At 36.8% G+C, this 24273-nt stretch overlaps 1 protein-coding gene across 27 annotated transcripts in view; it reads left to right on the top strand.

Annotated features, from left to right (window-relative positions):
• Glut1 (Glucose transporter 1) overlaps positions 1-24273 on the top strand; it is a 384143-nt gene that overhangs the window by 297527 nt on the left and 62343 nt on the right. For 14 of the 27 annotated variants that reach the window (XM_069307821.1, XM_069307823.1, XM_069307830.1 and 11 more), the window contains one exon: positions 22706-22803. The exons of 3 other annotated variants lie outside the window; for them this stretch is intronic. In XM_069307821.1, the coding sequence (XP_069163922.1) occupies positions 22706-22803 (98 nt within the window). Of the gene's footprint in view, positions 1-5916; positions 6706-22233; positions 22804-24273 lie in introns of those variants that run through there. 10 more of the 27 variants (XM_069307833.1, XM_069307840.1, XM_069307841.1 and 7 more) reach the window with 3 other exon arrangements.

Raw genomic sequence — 24273 nt, 5'->3', positions numbered from 1 at the left:
TTTGTGTCACGGTAGCTAGGAGTCATATACAGTACTAAGGTCTGCATGCACTTAGGGCTTCTTCCCTAAGTGCATGCATGTCTTCTTCCCTTGTGAGTACTACCCTTGGGTTCTAGGTTATCCTTTGTAGACTGTACAGTTGGGTTCATTCTTGACTAACAAGAATGTTCTCGAGGCTTTGTCAGTGACCGGGCCATGGGAACGTTGATCCTTGGAACCATCACATGGTAGCCACAATTGAGAATTCCAGGTTTGAAACCTGGTGGGGAAACAAAAATGGTTGGGACTTTCCTATCACCTAGTACACCTGTTCACCTAGCAGTAAATAGGTACCCGGGAGTTAGTCAGCTTATCGTGAGGTTGTATCCTGGTGAGGATCAGTATTTCAACCTTGGAGGGGAGGGGAGGGGGGCCTCAATATAAGCCTAAGATATATATATATATATATTTATATACACATTGGCTTCCTGTCCCCCAATGCAATGAATTATAATTATTATGAAATACAATATAGTATACTACATGTAAAAATGCTAATGAACAAATGGAAAGGATAATTACTGTATTGGAATTTTTTTTTCTGTTATGGCTTAATTTCTTCTAGATTTTGTTGGTGATATTTTGGTGGATATATGAGCATGTTTTCTCTACTTGGAGGTATTTATATCACAGTATCATTAATTATCCTCCTCGTACAGTTTCTAGGCTTGTTATAAGTGCTGTGTTTCCCTCTACTGTCTGCTTTAATATCTTTGTCAAAGTACTGTACATTTTCTTTGCAGACTTCCATACAAGCATGAAATGCTTCCTTTTAAATTTAAGCATTTTCAATTTTACTCTAAAATTAGCCTTGCTTCCATTTCTTTTTTTATATATTAAAGTATGGTTGTAGTTTGCTGCATTCAGAAACAATATTTACATGTATTGTTCAATGTATCATACTGTAATTTTAAAAGTTATCAGACTTTTTGCTCACCATTCACTTTGCATCATAATTATATATCAATTTCTTGGTCACAAATGCCCGTCCTACACTTAAATATCTGTGCACAAGTCCTGTTACCACCTGCCTCACTTTGTGTTACTCTTTATTGTATTCCCTTATTATTGCAAGACTTCTATCTAGTATACACGTGTGTGTTATACAGATTTATGTTTTGGGAGGGCCCTCTTGGTAGCTTCCCAAGCTAAATACTGGTACAGTACATCCATGCTTTAGGAAGATGCACCAAGCCTTCGAGACACACACACTTGCCTTTCAGGCACCAGGAGTGTAACGTGGTTCTATATGAGGCAACACATTTTTGTATGAGAAATATTGCTGGAAAAAAAGTGGAAATCTTCAAGAAAAAGCTGGAGACTTTTCTGCAAGAAGTGCTGGACCAACCAGGCTCTAGTGGATATATAGGCCTGCAGGCTGTTCCAAGCAACAGCCTGTTGGGTTAAGCTCTCGCAGGTCATGCCTGGCCCCTGGCTGGGCGAGGCTTGGATGTATCTGGATGAGGTTCTGGGAAGAACACCCAGAACCTCATCCAGGTACAATCCAAGAACAGGTGCTTGGAGATCAGAGATCAACCCAAACTCAAGAAAAACCTACCAGCAAGCAGAACTGCAACATAGCAAACAATGGTTGAAGAAAATTCAATACCACAAGATAACAAGGCAAACAGGACTTACCATGGGGTAAATACCACAACTCTGATGCACCTGACTGCTACCAGGTGGCAGTTCCAGCCAGCCTCCCTTCGTTTACTTATATTTTGAAGATTCCAAGATTAACGTCCCCGTGGCCTGGTCTCCGATCAGGTCTCTTAGTTGGTGATCTGATTAACCGGGCTGTTTGAAGCAGCTGTTCACAACCTGATGTATGAATAACAACCTGGTTGATCAGGTAATGACACTGTTGGCCTTGTTATTCAGGATGCTAATTTGTTTGAAGAACAAATCCACAAGAGCCGGGACGAGGATTCGAACCTGCGTCCGAGAGCATCCCAGACGCTGCCTTAATGGACTGAGCTGCGACATGGTCAAAAGGATTTGTCCCTTGTGGATTTGTTCGTTTGATGCATCACCCAACTGTGATTTCTGTGTGTGTGTTGTTTGAAGAGTTGTTTGTTTTTCCACTTCGGCTTTCTGGTGGGCTTTCATGGTTTATACTGGATCAAATCCCCATGCACCCCTTGCCTCATAGTGCTAAACTGGTCATGGTTTCCCAGTCGGTAAGTGTCTCTCTCAAGACTTAGTGTATCTTAAAGCTCTACCAGTGCTTAGCTCTGGGAGATACTGATCCTTCAAAAATGGGCGTATAATTACATTCAATTCTTGAATAATATGGCTTTTACCTGTATAGTGGTCCTCAGTTCCAGTGGGATTGCATTCCTGGAAAACTTGTGCATAGCCTGATCTGCATAATTCAAACATAAAATATATGGGTAAAAACAGGATTACATTGCAGAGCTTCAAAAGTTCACATTTTTTCATTAACTTTAATGCTGCAAAATTTGTTTGGCACATACCTTTCATGTTTTTTTTGTTTTTTTTTGACAAAAAATAAATTGTTCTAATGAACAAATATGCACAAAATGTGATTTGCTTTAGTTTGATTATAGCATATTAAAAAAAATCATATAATAAATACATTAACATAAAATTAGTTGTAATGATGTTAGTGTGGGCAAGTGAAAGAGGGAATTTGCATCCACAGTCTGCCAATAGAAAAATTAAGCTGCTAAATGTGGGCGCAAGCCCTATGGAGCTCATCTTTTCTGCTATTCAATCTTTTGAGGTTTACCATTTCCACAAGTTCATTTGGTGAAAATTTTCATCATTACAGAAAACTAAATTATCAGTAATAATGTAGAATAAACCTGACTATCGCAAATCATAGCTTCAAGGGAAGACGGGAATAGAAATGTCACAAGTGCAGAGGCTAGGTAGGCACTGATGGCTTCCCAAGTTTATCAGATCACGGTCATTTTTGTCCTCGGAGACCTCTGATGGTTGCAGGTGCACCAAAATGTCTGCAGTCTCTCTCTATGGTGTCCCACGCGTCTTTAAGTGCTCACCGAAGACATGCCCAACAATGAACTCTTTGCCCACGGTGACTTCATTTTTGGTTTGGGGGGTAATAAATTTAAATAAATACATACATCATCATATCACCTCTGAAGGTTAACTGAATTTAAGTTGGGTGTTGACAGGAACAGTAGCCATGCACGGTGATACCATCTCTGGTACTGAAAACTAAAGCTAACAGATTCAAAGCAGTGTATGCCATTATTAATTTACTATATTATTAAAAAATGTTAGTCATCATTCAAGTGTCGTGATGCTGAGTCTAATAGTCTACAGAACTGTGAAGCTGAAAAAAAGGTTAGATTATTGTTTATGGATATGAATTTATGATTGAACTTAATGAACCAGAAATGGTGCAGTGCTGCTGGCCCCCTTGTGATTGAGGAGTTGGGAGAATACTGTGCTGAATGTTGTCCAAATTTTAAGCAAAATTACTTATACTCGGTGATAATAAATATTATCGAGGTTAGATTCCAGGATCGGAATGCTTTCCATAGGATAGGAAGGGATAGGACCAAGGAATAATTCTCATAGATTGGAAGTATGGAAATGTCACCTCTATTTTCACAAATGGCAGAAAGAGCTAAGCAGAAAACTACTGTCTAATCAGTTTGACATCACACATCTGCAAGCTCATGGTGAATGAGTCCTTACCTTAGGATTCTCTCACAGCGAACGATCTTGTAAAATTGACGCAACTTGGGTTTCTTGAAAATAGATCCTGCCTTACAAACCTGCTCACATTTTTGGAAACATTAACCAGCTACTTAGACAAAGGACTTCCAGTGGATGTAGTTCACATAAATTTTACTAAAGCTTTTGACAAGGTACCACATGAAAGACTGGCAAGGAAATTACAGGCACATAGAATAAATGGTAGAATACTAGAATGGATAAAAAATGATTTAAACTAAGAAAGCAGAGTCATGCTAAATGGAAATGAATCGGACTGGAGAAATGTGATGAGTGGGTTACCACAGAGGTTCATTTTTGGCCCAACCCCTTTTTGTCATATACATCAATGACATAATGAGAATATTACAAACTACATGATCAAATTTGCAGATGACACTATGGTAAAGTTGGAAATGAAAATGATATTGAAGCCTTACAGTGTGATACCAGTGTATATAGGTGTTGAACTATATGAACTCCTCAAATGGTCAGAAGAATGTGAAATTGCTTCTTAATATCGAAAAAAGCGAGACTTTGTATGTGGGGCATAACAACTCGCGTCACAAATATCAAAGTAATAACATTGCCCTGCAGCAGATTGATGAAGAAAAGGATCTTGGAGTCCTTTAAGGAAAAAAAAAAGGAAAAGGAAAAGGAGTCAAAAAAAAAAGAAAAAAAAGGAAAAGGAGTCAAAATCCACCATCCACTAAAAAGTGCACAAGTGTGAGCTGCAGTAAAAAAGCTAACCTAGGAATAATAAAGCGCACCTATGACGTTAAGGAAAAGACGGTAGTGATTCAACTGTATAAATCTCTGGTATGCCCCCACTTGGATTATTGTATCCAAGCATGGAGACCTCATCTTCAGAAGGACATGGCTGCTTTGGAGAAAGTTCAGCATCGGGTGGCAAAAATAATTCCAGAACTTAGTCAACTCTCAACCCAGGAATGGCTGAAGGCCTCAGGGCTAACAACATTGCAAACCAGGCATGACCGGGGAATATTAGAAACTTTTAAAATACTGAACAGTTTGGAGGATGTTGATCCGTACAATTTCTTCAGGTCAGATGTAACAAACAAGGAGCATTGCAGTAGTTTCAAGCTTGACAAACCATAATACAGGACTGAAAACAGGAGATGCTTTTTAACCCGCAGGGTTATCAACCCATGGAACTACCTGGTAGGCTTTTGCCTACGTGCAAAATCCATAAATTCCAAAACTATTAAATTTTTAAACCCAGCTGGAAAAATCACCAGGGCAAATGGGATGACCTTTGATAAGCCGCTGGCTTCCTGTCCTCGTCGAGGCCACTAGTGTGTTAATGGCCCTCAGGTCTGGTCTGAACTTTATTTACATGGATTTGGAAAAAGGAGTAACACAAGTTAAATTATTTTTATCTTAAGTTTGGCAGTGGCATATAATTTTATTTTGCAACAGAGCGGGAAAGGTTACTGCAAATGGAACGTTGCGTATTTCAGTGACAAATTTTAAGCGATAAATGCTGCTTTAAAATCTGTGACCAAAAATATGCAGAATGCTGTATACAATTAAATTTAATAATATATTAACTAAATACTGTAAGGATATTTTAATTTGAAAGGGAATAATTTTTATAGGTAAACATTGCTTACCTTGTTTCTTAGAATACACACCATTGCTCATATTGTCAATATGACCAGTGCCATATTGCAAAAAAAGGAGTCATTGCTTTTTTTGATTAAATTAGCTTTTACTATTTGTCTTTCTATGTTTTTCTTTATGCCTATATTTTTCAGATTTTATCTTGAATATTTTTATATTTTATATTTTTGTCATCAACCTGATTTTGCCAAGTAAAACCTTTCAAATTTTTTGCATTGGATACAAATACTTATTGAGTGTTCTTCCTTTATATTAACCATACATAATTTTTTGGATAGCTTAACCTACACTATATGATATCTAAACCTGTTTGAGTGCTAAATGTAACCTAACCTTAAATGTATCCAAGCCAGCTTGTAGCAATCATATACAAAGGTTTCGGCAGCTTTTTCAAGAAAATTGAGGCAGTTGTAGTATGATAACACCTGGAATGTCAAGGCAAGATTCTGAATAGGACTACATGGCCAGGGAGGGCAAGACGTCATACATATAGTGAGATAGATTAAGATTGATTTGTTATTTCAGAACCTGTGGCCATAATCCCACCACATGGAAAGACGAGTCATGTGAAGTTGACGCTCTACTGGACACAAAAACATAAGAGTAGAAATCGGTCATTTTTTAATTTTTTTTTAGATTTGCACAAAAATGATTTTACTGTATATGAATATACAGTAAAGGTTATATAATATGCTACTAGATGATTATAGAGCATGATCCAAGAATTTTAATATTTTAGTTGCATTGTAACCATGTAACATGTACAATAATAAAGTATGAAAAATATAGTACAAAAACTAAAATTCAACAATTATAATCTATGAAATATCTTAGATTTTTTTTTTACTATAATAGAATAAAAAAGAATTTAGGTAAATAATGTTTTCCAAAATATTTTAAATCAGGCTCTCTAATTTTTTTTTTAAATTACAGAAGTTTCTTGATTTGACATTGGGATGTGTTCCTCGAGACAATAGATAAAATCTAGCCTTTTTGGATTTTTTTTTATACGTTTTGGAAAAATTATATTACAGTATGTTAGATATTAACACTGTACTACAGTATATACAATAATGTAAAGTAAAACCATTATTGGTGCAATAAATATGCAATTAACAAAACTCCTTTAAAAGTCTTTAAAATTAAATTAAATGGAGTTCAAGAGCAATATAAAAATGAAATATTAGACCAGATTTGAACTTAGGGAAATGGCCGCTGAAGCACAACACTTCCCACAGCACATGCAAAATACCTTCATGCTCCCAGTTGGTATAGTACCTGTTTTTATATGTTGTTCAATAAAGTTTATACAAAGCTTAAAGTATTATTGTATATTTTTGTGTAACTTTGGGATTAACTGAATACTGTACAGTTGTTTAGTTATTATAGCATATAGAATCCAGTCATTATTAACAACACCATGTAGGATTCAGTCATTATTAATAACACCACGTAGGATCCAGTCATTAGTAATAACACCATGTAGGATCTGATCATTAGTAATAACACCATCTAGGATCCAATCATTAGTAATAACACCATGTAGGATCCAGTCATTATTAACAACACCATGTAGGATTCAGTCATTAGTAATAACACCACGTATGATCTGATCATGCAGAATACTACTGTGTAGAATCAGGATACGATTACACTATACAGTACACTGTAAATATTTAACACGTTGTTGTTTAAAACATTTAACAAGACATCTGTTATAAAGTAAGAGGACAAAAGGCATTTTAAAATTTTCATGACGCTGAATAACTTCTCTATATCCCTCGTGCCTTGCTGCCTCGGGGATGTCTGATTAGGTGACCACAATATAACAGCCTCTATTGAAGGCTTAATAAAAATGTGCTGCTGCTTTTTTTTTTGTCTGAGTTCATGTGTCTCTGCATTTAGTGTACATTAATTCATTTTGCTCCTTCAATAATTTTTGGTACCTGATCATTAATCCCCTTCCAGTTATTTTAGGTGTCTCTCCAAACATTTTCTTCCATAATTTAAGGCTTGCATAATTCTGACTATCATCTGACTCACTTGTACTTTTTTTCAGCCATATTACATTGCTCTTCTACTCTCCATCACTCAATCCTACATTTCTTACTTTCACTAATCTCTCTTGTTCGACATGCAATATAAAAATCCTTATGAATATTTCTTATCAATTTACTAACAATGTGTATTAAGGGTATCTTCTCAAGTTTGTTTCTCGTTAGTGCTGTAATACAATGATCTGTCTCCTAAACTCGCAATCGGGGTGAGTTCAATCCTGAGTTCGATTCCTGGAGGGAACAAATGGTTGGGCATGTTTGCTTTCACCTGATACATCTTCTCACATAGCAGTAAATAAGTACTCAAGAGTTAGGCAACTATTGTGGGTTCCATCCTGGTAAAAGTCGGTAGTTATAAATAAAATAAATAAATGTTTATTCAGGTAAAGTACATATATACAAGAGGTTATACAAAAATTGATAGATTTATAGATAGAGCTAGTACATACAATGCCTAAAGCCACTATTATGCAATTAACAATTAATAAATATATAAATAGTACTCAAGTATCCAAGTGAGGCATCCTTACCCTAGGCCAACCACGAGTTGGCCTAGGGAGGTGGGGATTTCAATACGCCTACTAAGTAAAAGCTTCCTCTCCCTGACAACGTAAATTATTATTAAAGATATTTTATTTAGGAATGTGGTATTTTTGAGAGAAACTAAATTATCAAAATAGCTACTTGGAAAATAAATAAATAAAATTAGTTACTTTCACAAGTTATAGTTTAATTTGACTGTTATTCTTTGAAATGTAAAGTGTGGCTCTTTAATATATATATTTCAGTTAATAATTTTCTTTCTGAATTATCTAATCTAAGGTTATGATTTAACTTAAAATTTGTGAAAGAAATATGTACATAAAGTAGCATAAATTTTTACAAAATACATTTTCTAGTAGATATTATTAAATCCTTTACAATGTACAATGAAATACAAAATTTAATTTGGATTAAATTTAATAGTTTTTAAATATTTACACACAAGGTCTTTTGTTTCTGCATAATTGCCATTTTTGTTAAAGATATGCAAAAAAAAAAACACATTTAATTTAATAAAAGTGACTGTAAAGCATATACAGTGGGGCCCTCAATTTACAATGGTAATCCGTTCCCAGAGACGTATCGTAAGTCAGAATTATTTGACTTACGATACGATGACTAAATTAGCCCTTTGAGCCCATACCATCTACACTAATATAAATCAAATAAAAAAATTCCATTACCAGCTATAATGCACAAATTTTCCTTGCATGTCTTAGGCCCCATTTAGATTTTGTTTTGGACATTGTTCAGTTTTCAGTTTGTTCAGTTTTGGAAATTGTATTGTACAGGGGATATAAATTCACTGGAATGTGTACAGAGGGAATTGACAAAGTTAATCCCAAGAATTAAAAATCTTCCATACTAGATGAGATTAACAACTTAATTTGCATTCTCTGAAAGGGCAAGGAATGGGGAAGACATAACTGGGGGTATACAAACAGATGAAAGGGTATAAAAAATAGATTATTAATACAGTAGGGTGCTAAATGTATCCCACACAAATTAGAGCACAAAATAGTGGATGTAAATTGGATAAGTTTAGATTTGCAAGAGGCCATGGTAAATACTGGCTTGGGAATAAGGTCAATGATTTATGGAACAAGTTAATAAATTGGCAGCACAGTGGACATGGGATTGCCGGAGTGTTGAAGCCTAGGTTTGATGTGTATGTGTTTGTATGTAGTGTGAATGAAGGCTGCATCACATGAGCAACAAGCTTTTCTGCAATTTTTTTTATTCATATGTTCTTATATAGTATAAGAACATGTTTGACTCAGGATACGTATGGATGTTACTTCACTAGTCAGTGTGGGCATAAACTCAGAAATTATGAACTTGGTGCATAAAGGCCTTGATGAAATCAGCCATCATGTCTGGCTTGTAACATTAGTCTGGAGGCCCTCAGCCATTTCTAGTATGAGAGTTGACTTTGTTCTAGGATGACATTTGTCACATGATGCTCCTTTGTCTTTTTTAGTTTTTGGCATAAACTTTTCTCCTGTAGAGTTTCTTAAAGTAAAACGTTTTCCTAAATCAACATTTTCTTATGCAGGCGATGAGTCACAATAACGTGGCTGAAGAATGTTGGAATGTTGACCAGACCACACACTAGAAGGTGAAGGGACGACGATGTTTTGGTCCGTCCTGGACCATTCTCAAGTCGATTGTGTCGACTTGAGTCATTCTCAAGTAGAGACTGGTCCAGGATGGACCGAAACGTCATCGTCCCTTCACCTTCTAGTGTGTGGTCTGGTCAACATTTTGTTATGCTCCATTGGAACCTGCATGTTGTTGAGCCTGTTAATTGTTGAATAAAATTTGACTTTCTCTGTTGGTAGAGGTTTCATGTCTTGCTCATCATGACTTCAGAAAATTGAATGAGATTTATTCATTGTAGAGTGTTCAGAATTAAATTTTTTGGTCATCCAAATCCTACTTTTCTGATAGTTAGTTTTCATAGACATCCTATCGTCTTTAAAGATTGGTGTTTGCACTCAAACCTTTATCACTTGCTTATTCATATAGTCACTGAAGTGTTAATTTGTTGCTTCTAAACATGTAGGTACTAATTGGCTGTACTTGTGCTCTATATGTCTGCATTCTTTTTTTTTAAGGCACAAATCTCACAGCTTTTGCATATGTTGATGGAGTTTTGTTAATCTCGGGTGTATGCTAGCGCTTATAATTCTTTCCTTTCCACAATGTTATTTAATGAAATCTGGGGATGTACTTGGTTTCTCGCTGAAGAATGAATTGCAGATTCCCCGAATACAGTCGCCCAAAGATTCCCCATCAGGTATAGTGGTGTTGCCATTGTCTTTTCTCATCTCAGATAGGGTGCTCTGAAAACTGCAACATTTTCAGTCACCACTATAGCTTAGGTAAGTCTTCCAATTCTTTTATGTTTTCTGCTCACCTTAGAAAGCAACAGATGGGTGGATAGCTGTGAAATAGGGCTTTGAAAAGTGTCTTCTGCTGTTGCTAGTCTCACCCTTGCTGTCCACTTTGTCGTGTGCACAGAGGCTGTTTCTTTGAGTAAGGAAGTATATAAGGTGGCTTGGATGTGATTATAAGATGTATGGGGAACTGTGGCAGTCTCTGAAGATAGCCAAGCAGGTCAACTGGTACTTATCCTAAGCAAGTGACCACTTGCTTAATGGTCACTTGAGATATTGGTGAAGGGTTTGGAGAGACTTTTAAGGTTATGATTGAACCACTGTTTGTCATTCTGTGCTGGATTGAACATTCTGCAATGACTCCTTAGAACGTTATTAATCATGTAGGTAAATTTAAAAAGTCAATAATGGTGCCTGTGCCATTATGTCATTCTGCACGACTGTGCAGAATGACAGGTGATCGTCCTGTCAGATGATGATGGGAAGGATCATGCCTCAGGGAGCAAAATATACTCAAAAAGGTGCTTTTCATCTACTTAAGGATGAGAAAGGAGATCTTGGAGAATGCATATGAAAATAAGGATACTTTTGAAGATTGATGAGTATGCATGGAAGTGGTGAAATGTTTGTATTCAGGAAATAGAAAATCATGCATGATAGTCAATATAAAATTATTAGGATTATCATCTTACTTAATGTATGATAGGCATAAGTGTATAACTGTATCAAAATTGATAATGATGTTCTTCTAGCAGTGAATATTACAAATATTTGTAGTTCAAACTTTTGTTGATGGAAGCACATGTATTGTGAAATAAATTTATAGCGTACCCTTGATTTGTGCAAGGGTTACATTCCTGCAGAATCTGTGGAAATCAGTCTTAAGGTACAGTACAGTTCATAGAAAAAATAGGGTTAGGCTCCATAGACCTTCACTCTTTATTCATCATACATATTAGTTTTTTAACATTACTGTTTAATACTTCCAGTATTAAATACAATATTAATGTTTACTAGCTTCTGGGCCATACTTATTCCAGAATAGATAAGTCTGGCCCAGGAGCTTGTAAAACAAGAATGTAACATCGGTTGGAGAATAATTGACTGCCAAGAATGCAGTTGATCCTGTTAGCACATTTCTACTTACCAAACTCAGAAATTCAGTATATCCAATCATTTATAAAAGGGAGGCAACATTCTGTATTTTCTTTCCTGCATACAGTATGGTAAATGTTGTTTTAAAGTTAAACTATTCATATGATATAACACTAACTTCACTATCTTCCTTGCACTGGTTAATACAAGTTACAGCAAAAGTAGAGGAACTTGTGACAAATTTATATCCTTGAATTAAGAGTTGAATGGGCTTGCCTTAAAACAGACCTTGTTGAACAGGCCCTGAAGAGTTGAAGCTCTGAAGCCCTTGTTGAAGAGTTGAAAGGGCTTGCCTTAAAAGTAGTACATTCAAGAGGATTCAGCTAGTTTATTATGAAAAAAATACCAGCATTGAATGTAATTAAACACCTTTCTAGTGGGTTCTTGATGGCTTTCTGGTGCTTTCTTACCTGGTAATCTTCATCTAGTTCAACCCACACCAGGCTCTTGGGAATGATAGTAAGCAAACTTGAGTCCAGAGGCCAAAATTTAGCCCCATATAAGGAGGTGTAAGTTGCAGGGAAGCCTAGATATCACTGATCAAGAAAGGGCCACCAGAAATGTGGGCAATCCAAAACATGCAAACAGCAAGGTAAACAAAGCATAGAAAATGACAGCAATACCCAGAGATGAACAAACGACCGGGTTAAGCGCTCTCTTTAGTTACACCTGCACACCACCAGAGGAATGTCCACTTTCCTCCTCCATCCCCTAGCTAGGAGCCTCAGTTATTTTGCCAGGAAAATAGAAAAACTGAAGCCCCTAAAGGGTGAAGGGCGGGTCCAAAGGAGCTACCAAGTTCCCACCACAAAGAGGCATTTTCATTACATTCAATACTGGCTTTCTGAGAGAGCTCCTATTGGTGGCTCCTTGGTGCTGTCACCACAGAGAAACAAAAAAGGCATTCTCACCAGAGGAGGAGGCAGAGAGTTGCAGAAAGTAACTCCCATGAGAGGGGAAATTAGTGACAAGTTAACCACTCCAAAGCCACCCAAGCTCAACATGGACTAAGAACGTTCACCAAGTAATGAGCCGCCAGTACACTGTTGGAATGCTAAATCTTGAGTCCAAATATCTGCCCAAGACATTCCAAAAACACGGACCGAGCTGCAAACTTAGACATCAAGGGCCTGTTTATGCCCGTTACATATGACTCACAAGTACACATTGATATCTCATTCATATATATCACGTTAGTGTCTACAGTATTGTGTAGATGTCTCTATGCAGCCCGTCCTTGCATACAAAGATCCAAGCTCGTTAATCCTGCCGTCAAACCCTCTGTTTATGAATTAAAAGTGGTTTACACATTTTTATTTTATTTATTTATCTATATATACAGTATACAAGAGGTTACATTGGGTTTACGAGAGTACATAGCATGATGTGTTTACATTCTTGTAAAGCCACTAGTACACACAGCATTTTGGGCGGGTCCTTAATCTAACAGATAATATTAAGTAGGTAATTTCTAGCAAAATTTATAAAATGTTAACAGGTACAGTGTAAGAAAATTTGAGAGAGATTAGTAGGTATATTGAAGTACATTAAAGCACTTTGGCACAGCACATCAAAGCACATCAGACTCTCAACTGATGACGTCCGAACACTTCAGGAACAAGTGTTTGATTCACGTCCTCTGTTCAAACCTCAATTCTATAAATGCTTCACCCACATACTTCAAATTCAAATAATCGCCAAGAGAACCTAAACACCTAACTTAACCTACGCCTAACTATACATAGAATTTTTATGTATAATAACATTAATTTACATGTGAGGACAAACTAATTTTTAATACTCAGTATGTTAAAATTGAAGAATGAGTCTGGGGAGGACGACCGCTGCTTTAAACAGCCTAGTGTGAGGACGGGTTGCTGTATGTTAAGCATGTAAAGTGGAGGCTTGAGCTTGTAATGATTTCACCAGAGGCAGGTGCATTCAGAAGAATATCTCATTATTTGTAGTTGTTAATATATAAATCAAGTTTTTACCATACTTGTATGCTAGATGAAGAAAAGTGTACTGTGTAATTTATATAAACATTTTCAGGATTAAAGAAAATGGAAAGGTAACCTCAATTAGTTTGACATTTTATCCCTGTGTGAAATATCCGGTTCCCTTCTGGCATCTTTGTTTTATTGAAACTAAATTTATAGTGCATACTACTAGAGAATAAATAATAGTAGGAACACACTGGCTAAACAATGGTAATTATTAACAAAGAGGAGCATAATGTGATGTTCAACTTATGATGGATTAAAATAATCATTATACAATTTGAAATAAACTACCAGTCCTTACCATGATTTGATAAGACTGAGCATTATGGGGAACTTTAGTGTTGGCAGTGGGTGTGTATTTGTCCGGTGTTGACAGTGGGTGTGTGTTTGTGCGATGTTGACAGTGGGTGTGTGTTCGTGCGATGTTCCCGTTTGTAGTTTTGTCGTGTTGGGACGCGCTTGTCCTTCTCACAAATGTTGATATCAGGGTGTCCTAACTCAGTGCTGCTGCAAAAAGTATGATCATTCATTTAATAAAATTACATATGATCATTCATTTAATAAAATTAAATTGTTCCCCCAATGTGATAAATCTGTGAATAGATATTGAGGCTACACGATGGGATCAAATAGGCTGCACAATGAGAATACGTGTCTCTGCCAGAGTATTCCAAGGACGCAGGTTCAATCTCATCGTACGGCCTCGCTATCTATTAATCTTAACCAACAATAAGTGAAAGAGCAAATTATGTTCATATGATAAATAATATTTAGTCTACTTAAACTAACGTGACTTTTCAGTAGCGGCTGCTGCATTGTGCGACTCAATGTGTACATGAAGGAAGGGTATGGTAGTTTTACCCTTGCATGGCAGCCTGCATCACTGGTAGCTCCCTCTCACTGTATGTTAATCATTCTCAAACCTACCTCAACTCTGTGCTCCAGAGACACATTCCAGCCAGATATCATTTATGCAGTATCATACCGAATTTCAAAGCACCCAAAACACGTTTATAAAAATATTGTTTGTGAATGTTCTTATATTCATAGGTAATCAAAAAGCAAATTAGGTCAATGAATTAATTAGGTTGTCTTCCATTTGGCTTGGGTATGTATCTTGAGTATGGCTCCACTTTCCTCACATAACCCTTGGCTTGGGTATGTATTTTGATTATGGCTATACACAACCCACATAACCCTTGGCTTGGGTATGTATTTTGATTATGGCTATACACAACCCACATAACCCTTGGATGTTTTCAGATGTTGACGTTGTGGTTATATTCCCAGCAAACACTTGGCATAATCACAATGTTTTTTTCCTCCATTGTTACAACACTGTGACAACAAAATGTTGTGGTTATGTTATATATTGGGTTAAGACTTTAAGAATTTCACATAAATTCTGTGTACAGTTCTTGTCAAGGTCTTACCCATTCTCTTTCTTATGCTGATGATTCATTTCTAATATTAGAGGTGATAATTTTTAATTAAATTTATTTTTAATGAGAGTGATTGAAGTGTGTGTGTGGATGTATATGAAAAGTGTTACGTTTTGGTAATTTCCATCAGAGTTCAAACTTATTATTTTTGCATCTAAACAGATACAGTACATTTGTGTATAATTGATCAGGATGTTTTGAACTTCACTTAGTGATATCTTGAAACTTCACACAGCTAGCAGGTAAATATATGAACTATAAATTCTGAAACAATTGTATTGTTCCATAATTTATTTCTGCTTTTGTACAAGAATTTGTATTTTTAATTATTAACTCCATGTGCATCCTATATTGCTGTTGATTTATTGGTGATGACAGTCCTAGGATCAATTTAACCTCAACAACCCAGGCTCAGTGTGTTTATCCGATATACTGTACTAGTTTGGGTAAAATTACCTGTTTGTCAGTCTATGGTCCAAAAATATGTATAAGCATACTACTGTACTGTATACTACTACAGTACTCATATTTTTGTTCACAAGAGTTCTTATTATGCTCTTCTTCTACATGAACATTTTATTAATTTTTTTGTCTAATAAGGCCAGTGGATGATTTTGTATATGAGTGAGAGTGCCAGTGCAAGTCACTGACATAATCAGTGGGTCTTGCAGCAACATGCTGTATATGCTCGGCTCACAGTCAAGGGACCCCAGGTTGAATCCCAGGCAGGACCGAAATGATTGGACACATTTAATTTCAGGTGTGTGTGTGTGTGTGTGTGTGTGTGTGTGTGTGTGTAATTACCTAAGTGTAATTACCTAAGTGTAGTTACAGGATGAGAGCTACGCTCGTGGTGTCCCGTCTTCCCAGCACTCTTTGTCATATAACGCTTTGAAACTACTGACGGTCTTGGCCTCCACCACCTTCTCACTTAACTTGTTCCAACCGTCTACCACTCTATTTGCGATGTGTGTGTGTGTGTGTGTGTGTGTGTGTGTGTGTGTGTGTGTGTTCACCTAGCAGTAAAACTAGTACCCGGGAGTTAGGCAATTGTTGTATGTTGCATTTTGAGGAGGATCAGTAGTTTACCCGGGGGACCTCAATATAAGACCAAGTACAGTACAGGCTTCCTATCCCTGACAGTGGGAATTATTTAAAACTTTATAATTAAATTTTTCTTTATATTCATGACTGTTAAATTTCAAGCACGTTTTAATCTAAAAACATAAATATTTGTGAGAATTGAAGAGACATAAAGAACCAAATTAGTTTAAACTTTTTTGCCCCAAGGTAAATTTATCTGAGTTTACCCGAGGACCACTCTCTCTAGTGACCTCAGTGAGGACAGTAAGCCAGGGGCTTGTCAAAGGTCTGCCCATTTGTCCTGATTTTATCCAGTTGTATCTTTAATTGCAACAATGTTCTGGCATTTATGGCTTTGGCAGGATGGCAGTTCCATGGGTTTATAACAATATGGCTGAACAGGATGTGGATTCTCTGTTTTTCTCTCTGTTGTCCTACATTGTCTTGCTAAGCTTGAAACCATTGCTCCTTATTTGTGTTATGTCTGACCTTTTAAAGAAGTAATCTGGATCAGCATCCTCCAAGTTGTTCAATATTTTTATTTTTGTTTTTGTTACATAATTGGGTACAGGAACAGGTGACGGCTGATTCCTGTTAACAGGCCGAGAGCTTACTCATCCCATAGCTCATGGTAAGCCTTTACTCACTAGTCTCCCTGGAACATGACCTGCCAAATGTTTAACAACCAAGTACCCAGTCGCTGCTGAGTAAAGAAAGATAATGATAATGCTTATTTAAAAGAATGTGCATACAAAGAGCATAAGAGGAATGTAGAATTGTAGGTGTACAGTTAAGGATTGGCAACTAGTTAATCCTTCCTGGCCAGGATATGAACCTAGGCCAAATTGCTTGTGAAGCGTTGGTGTTACCACTGCACCACCAAGGGACTGTAGATTCGATGAGATCAGTCCTATTATGTCTGGTTTGCAGTGTTGTAAATATGTGTATTGAATATTACTTTTCTGTACAATTTTAAGATTTTTTGACATAAATTAGTACAATTTATTTTCATATAAAAGTCTCCATTGTTGTTCAACTTATATTGACACTCAAACTTGCTTAAAATTGTGTTAAGACAAAACATGATTTCAGTATTTACCACGTTTAGAAGCAAGTAAGGTTTAACTTAGCTCCTGTAACTTTTTATTTAAGTATTGTAAATGTAACTTTTGTAGTTGTGTATTACTACTGTAGTTGCATTTGCTAGATATGAAAAGATTCCATTATGAATACTGCTCTAAATCGTTAAAGTTAATTAAAAAGTAATTTGAGTGGTCTCTTGTTTAAATGTTAACACTTTTTAAGAGATACATCATACAATGTATTTTAAATTCGAATCATTAGCCGTTTGAGTGAAAGGTACCTGAATCATGTGCGTGTGGTGCATGGTTGGAGTGTGAATGGTGCGAGTTTTAGGAATATGCTTCATTTTTTACGTATTACAATAGCCAACGTAACTCGCTCCATCACCTGTTTTGTGGGGATAAATTTTATCCCGAGGTCTGCGACATTTGTGGTCGCTGGATCAGCATTATAGCTGACCCGTCTCCCATGGACTTGGCTTATCAAGCAACTGTTGCTTTATATTTTCCACATGTCTAGGTTGCAGTTTAACATCGTTATGATTATCACTGTTGACCCCTTTGTCTTTTTAGGATCTGGTCTGTGGGGGAGGGGGAGTGTTTTCTACTTATTCCAGGTTTGTTCCTCCAGCTGGAGGAACAAGTGTTTCAGAATCTTGAATGATGATACTTTAAATATAGGTTGGCCTTCCTTCTCTGGGGACTGCCTCTTCCACTTTGATGGTGAAGGTCTTTTGAGTCGGTGATTCTGGCCGATTCTTTGTTGACTAGTTTATTACCTTGTGGTTAAAAATCCTCCTTATATTGGACCTTTGCTTTGGCTCTTCTTGCCACTGTGGCTGCCTATTCTGTTATTTTGAGTCATGTTTTATTACATTTATCATATTCCTTCCCTGACTTTCATGTAGTTAATGGAAGGTTGTAAATAATGCTTACCACTGTCTTCACTGTTATCAAAGTATGAAGTCCTGCTGGTTGATTACCTCCAGAATCTCTATCTCCTCAAAGCTCCAATGTTGTTTTATCTGTAGAGCAACTTCTCCTCCTTCCCTTTTGATCCATTCTTTTTGTAGTGCTTGGTATCATCTTGGGATTATTACATCCTCTATTACATTTGTCAGTTTTGACACCTTAACTGGGATGATATGATGCAGTTCTGCCACCCATTCCTGTAGCTCTACCCCAATATTTGTTATACTGTCTGCATTTGTGTACTAAATTAGTATTATACTAATTTCTATTGGGTTGTAAAGTTTCCTTCTGGAGAGATACCAGGAGGAAACTACCCCCCCCCCCCAAGCTACCTGGGGGGTAGCTTCACCGTTTGGGCGAAATGGTGAAGTCCCATTCAGGAGGGTAGCATTTGCAAGTGATGGTCTAGTCCCACTCATTCCCCTGGTCCCTTTCTTCATACTTTCCACCACTGCCCATGGGATGGTATGAGGTGCATAATAAATAAATGAATCTTTTTTTCTTCATTGTCTCTCCATCAGTCTTCATGTGTGAGGTTTTTAATGATTTATGTCCCATCTGTGTTGGAGTTGGGCGACTGGTTTTTTGGTTTTGCATTGTATGATTATTTGTGGCAGCACAGTGTGGCGGCTTGGAGATCCTTCCTATTATTTCTTTCACTAGCATGTATCCTTTGTCATGTTTTCTCTGTCCTGACTTACCTGTAATTGGTGCTTGCTACTTCTGTTATGTTACCTAATTTTGCTTTGGCAGTCCTTTTTACTGGCACTTGGAAAGAGTGCCAGTAAAAAAAGAATATTCTAGAAGAATATAATATAGAAGAAAGGTGAAGAAAGAATCTTCACCTTTCTCCAACTGCCTCCAGTCCAGTCCAGTAGAATCTATTCTACATATGACAAGAAATACACTTTTGATTACAATTTCACATAGGGTTTTATTTAACAACACAAGATTATTTTACACTGAATAGATGAGGGGGGGGGAAGGATTACTTGGATAAATCATAAGATTGTTGAAATCAAGAGGGATACCTTCCACCAATCACAAGCCTTAGTGGTGAATTGACAAATGGATCCACACAAACTGGGACTTAGTCACTACTCTACTCCACACTTCCTTGATAACTACAAAAGGTAGCATGGACTTTTTACAGTGCAATGTCCTGACACTTAAACACTTTATCACTTTATCAATGGGGATCACAGTTGATGGGGAATAGACAGAAATGGGGAATAGTCTGTAACATGTTTTCACCCACGTGTTACAGACATCTGGGCGAAAAAATAAAGATAACACAAAATACCGCCTACACCCCAGGGTTCTGTAAATAAACATAGTTTTAACACTGCCAATCACTATCTAATACAGAGAGGAAGCACTTCTATAGTCTACATGGGATACAATGCACTTACTGTTATTGTAGGAGGTCGTCACAAATCACACCAGCGACAGCCAGTTTCTCCTCAGGACCAAGTCAATGAGAGAGCTCGCATGTCTGTGTGTCCAACCGCCTGATTCCAATAATGTTTCAAACACATCTCCCAATAGTTTATTTAGATGTCTTACTGTATAACGTTCCAGGCTGTTTTTCTACATTTAACACTGTTGTTTATATATATTTTCCCCGCATTAAATATTCTTTTTAAACATGTATTTACTTTGCTGTTTTGCTGTTTACATCGTTCTGGGGATGATGCTTTCCTGCTGACAGTGCTCTACACATGTGTAGAACTGCCTATTGTACTGGTGGGGATTTCAACTGTAAGAGTTCCAGACTGTTTTTCAACATTTAACACTGCTGTTTCTGTGTGTGTACTGCATTATATGCTTCACAAGGGTCGGTCTTTCTCTCTCTCTCTCTCTTGCTCTCGCTCTCTCGCGCTCTTTCTTTTACAACAACATGTTTACTGATGATGCTAAGATACTAAGAAAGATAAGAAACTTGGATGATTGTCATGCCCTTCAAGAAGACCTGGCCAAAATAAGTGTATGGAGCACAACTTGGCAAATGGCATTCATGTGAATAAATGCCATGTTATGGAATGTGGAATAGGAGAACAGACGACACATAACCTACAGATTATCTGTAATTCTAATAAAGAAAGAGATTTAGAGGTAGTTCTAATTTTCTATTACCCCGAGGACCGCAAAGAACATCGTGCAAGGAGCCTATGCTACACTTTCCAATTTCAGAATTGATAAGATGTTCATTCAGGTAAAGGTACATTGAAAATGAGTTATTACCAAAATGTTGGATTTCTAGATAGAGCTAGTACAGTACATACAATGCCTAAAGCCACTAATACACACAGCATTTCAGGCAAGGTGTGGAGAAAAAAACTTGGTTTAAAACTTAATACTAATTGAGATCAAAAGCATAAATTGAATTGAAAAAGGGAAAAAAAAGAAAAGGAGAATGATGATAATTACATGATAGATGGAACAGCAGAAGGAATTTTAACTAAATAAACAGATGATTATAATTTTCTTTAAGTTTATACATGGCAGATATCAGCAGTTAAACAAGTTGGTCAATAAACAATATTGTTTGAAAATACCAAGACATAGGTTGACATTTAGGAGGTAAGGTAGGTTACATGGAGTTTATTAGGTAGTACTTTATTATGGTAGTACTACATTCATTAAATTGCTCTTAAATACATGGATGGTGAAATACTCAAGAAATTGTTCAGAACCTTTGTTAGACCAAAGCTGGAATATGCAGCGGTCGGATGGTCCCCATATCTTAAGAAGCACATCAACAAACTGGAAAAGATACAAAGACATGCAACTAAATGGCTCCCAGAACTGAAGGACAAGAGCTACAAGGAGAGGTTAGAGGCATTACCTTTGCCAAAACTAGAAGATAGAAGGAAAAAAAAGAGAGAGGATCACTATGTACAAAATACAGTAATAACGGGAATCGATAAAATTGATAGGGATGAATTCCTTATACCTGGAACTTCCAAAACAAGAGGTCATAGATTTAAACTAACTAAAGAATGCTGCCAAAGAAATATATGAAAATTCACTTTTGCAAATAGAGTGGTAGACAGTATGAACAAGTTAAGTGAGGTGGTGGTGGAGGCCAAAACCGTCAGTAGTTTCAAAGCATTATATGATGGTGTTGGGAAGACGGGACACCACGAGCATAGCTCTCGTCCTGTAACTACACTTAGGTAATTACTTTTATTGTGACTATGCTTTCTGATGAGCTTTTCTTAGTTGTGTGGTTAATCTCTGATCAGCTAACCTAATCTTGGATAGTGAACCAGATTTTGAGCCTTGCTTCAAGTAGGTAATGAATGCATCTCAGAGGTGCATGAAGTCACTGAGGCATCCCACCAGAAAAGGTAATTTCATTACATTGTGTGTGATTTTTAAGCCTATTCAATTAGGATGTATGGGTCATTTGTAGAATATTCTATCAATAAATGTACTTGGCCCATAGGAAATGTCTGAGCATGATTTGAAGAGAAACTGTATTATCTTAGAATGGTTCTTAAGTTTATTGCAGAAAGGAAACCAAGCCATGAAGAATACCTGCCGCCATGATTGTCATCTTTGCCTTGCCATTTAAGCCCTAGTGTCTCTTTTGTGGTTAATTATTATTTCATTTTATCATTCACATTTAAATTTGTCTTCATATTTAGTTTATTTTAATTTTTTATTCAGTTTATTTTAACTTTTTATTCAGTTTATTTTAACTTTTTATTCAGTTTTTAACTTTGTATTCAATTTATTTTAACTTTGTATTTAATTTATTTTAACTTTTCTGTATTACTGTACAGTATATACCAACCACTTGGTCTGGACGGTAGAGCGACGGTCTTGCATCATGCAGGTTTGCGTTTAATCCCCGACCGTCCAAGAGGTTGGGTACCATTCCTTTTCCCCCCGTCCCATCCCAAATACCTATCCTGATCCCGTCCAAGTGCTATATAGTCGTAATGGCTTGGCACTTTCCCCTGACATTTCCCTTCCCTTTGCTATATTATATTTATTTTAACTTTCTATTAAATTATTTTAAATTATTCAGTATTGTATCTTATCATTTTTTTTTTTTACTTTAATTTTGTTTGAGTTCGTTTTTGGACTTGTTGCAGAGAGGAGGAGAAGAGGAACACAGAAGCAAGTGGAGATGAGAAAGAAGAAGCACATCTTTAAGTGTACATCATGTGTGTGTAATACATGCTGCTACAGTTCTACAGTCATGTCAAGCCATCACATTTCAATACGTCATACAGTTGAGAAGTGTAGGATAAACAAGACAATCTCTCGTGCCTTATAATTACAGCTATTAAGACGGCTGTTTTAATATATGTATTAGAGCTTTTGTAGAAACACTAATCAAATGTATTAAGGTGTGGTTGTGTCAGTAGAAGAAAGCTCCATAAAGAAATCACAGATTATTATGTATAATGCCTAATGAAATTTACAGATTTTTGTCAATTGCTCCATGTAACTCTTAAGTGCAAGATTGTATGGGTATGCTTCTCGGTGTGTGCGTGCACTTGCTTGTGTAAATGTGTTGTGCCCTGCCCTGTGTGATGCAGTGTTTCTACCCTTGTGTTTCAGGAGTACTTTGAATTGTGTTAACACCTTGGGGTCGAAGCCCATGGAGACCGAGCATGCGGCACTCATCCGCGAGCTCTCGGGCCGGGCGCAACAACAGTGTAAGGCTCCTCCCTGAGAAGTCGCTACCACCTAGCTGTCCCAGCACTGCCTGCACTGCTTACTCTACACATGACTTGTTATCCTGGCTTACCCTACTAGCCTGCAGGTGGTGCTGGGGCAGCAGTTGTAGCTTCGGCTGTGCACTTATTTTGTAGGCTTGACTGGCTTGTGCTGTCCTGATCTGGCTAGTTTTTGGCCATTCTGCTCCGCCTGAGCTGCTGCCCACCCATTCCATCTATCCTGCTTCATTGTTTACATAATGGAGCAGGCACTGTGGGAGGCGAGCTGCCATAGTGTTGCACACCCATATGCACAAGGCACTTACAGTACTTTATACAGCAGATCACTCGATATCATCTACATTATAAATAATTTTTTTAATTTTTTTGTCTTGTATATTCTTAGTCTTACATTTGGTTTACATCTAGCACCATCAGTCTTTTTAATTGTCTTTTTCCGTGTCCTCCTGGACCTTTTCATTTTTACTAACATTATATCTTGCAGACAAATGCAATATGACTTCAAATCACTTTGATTGTATTACTTCTTGTCATAATTGTTTATTTTCCTTTAATTTAAATAGTGAACCCCAATTAATCCTTAAACCTGTGCCTTGTGCTTCGGGCAGTATTGTTAAGCTGTTTTCATTTTCCTTGGTTGCCTTTTTTCATGCTTGAAAATTATTTTATTATATGCAGTACAGTGTATGCTTAGTATTCACATGTATTTGGTACTAGCTTAAAGTTCTTAAGGTGCAGCATACATATCCCGCAGGTTATTTGGATGACAGCCAGGTGAGAGATCAATGCGTGCTCTTTGGATGTTGATTGGTAATGAGTCTGCTTGTGCCTCAGGCCTCAAATGTGTTTTGTTGAATCATTGCAAGAACGTGATGAATCTATGAATAAATATCGAGGCAGTGCAAAGGAAAGGTTCCGGCCCATGGACTCCATCATGGTCCAGTTGATAGTGTGCCTGAGGAGCTCAAGGACGTTGGCTCGATTCCATTGTATGGACTCTATATTTATTCATGTGTTTCACGTTTGATATTTATTTGTAATATTAAAAGTGAAAAGTGAGTTTGCTTCCTACTGTGCTAAACTCTTATCAATACTTAGCATCACTAGAGGATAATTATCAGTATAAGCTAGGTATGTTTTTTCACTTTTAAATATAGCAGCTATTAAATGCAAGGATATGCATAAAATACATATCTCTGCTTGAGTAGAACAATTTATTCTGAACCATTTCTGTTAGATATAATGTTCACTTTTTTATATTTTTGACATTAAATGTATTTGCTTTTATTTATGCAAATAATAGACATATTTTGCTCAATTTTAACACCAATATAATTTGGAAAATGTATATTTTTAATATAAGGGATAATTTAATTTTGTTCAAAATTTTCTGGACTATCTCGCGTACTTGTTCCCGAAGGCATGATCTTACTGATTCATGGCTACGAA

Source organism: Procambarus clarkii, chromosome 61 (assembly GCF_040958095.1).
Source record: "Procambarus clarkii isolate CNS0578487 chromosome 61, FALCON_Pclarkii_2.0, whole genome shotgun sequence".
Taxonomy (NCBI): Eukaryota; Metazoa; Arthropoda; class Malacostraca; order Decapoda; family Cambaridae; genus Procambarus; species Procambarus clarkii.
This window is presented reverse-complemented; position numbering and strand designations above follow the sequence as displayed.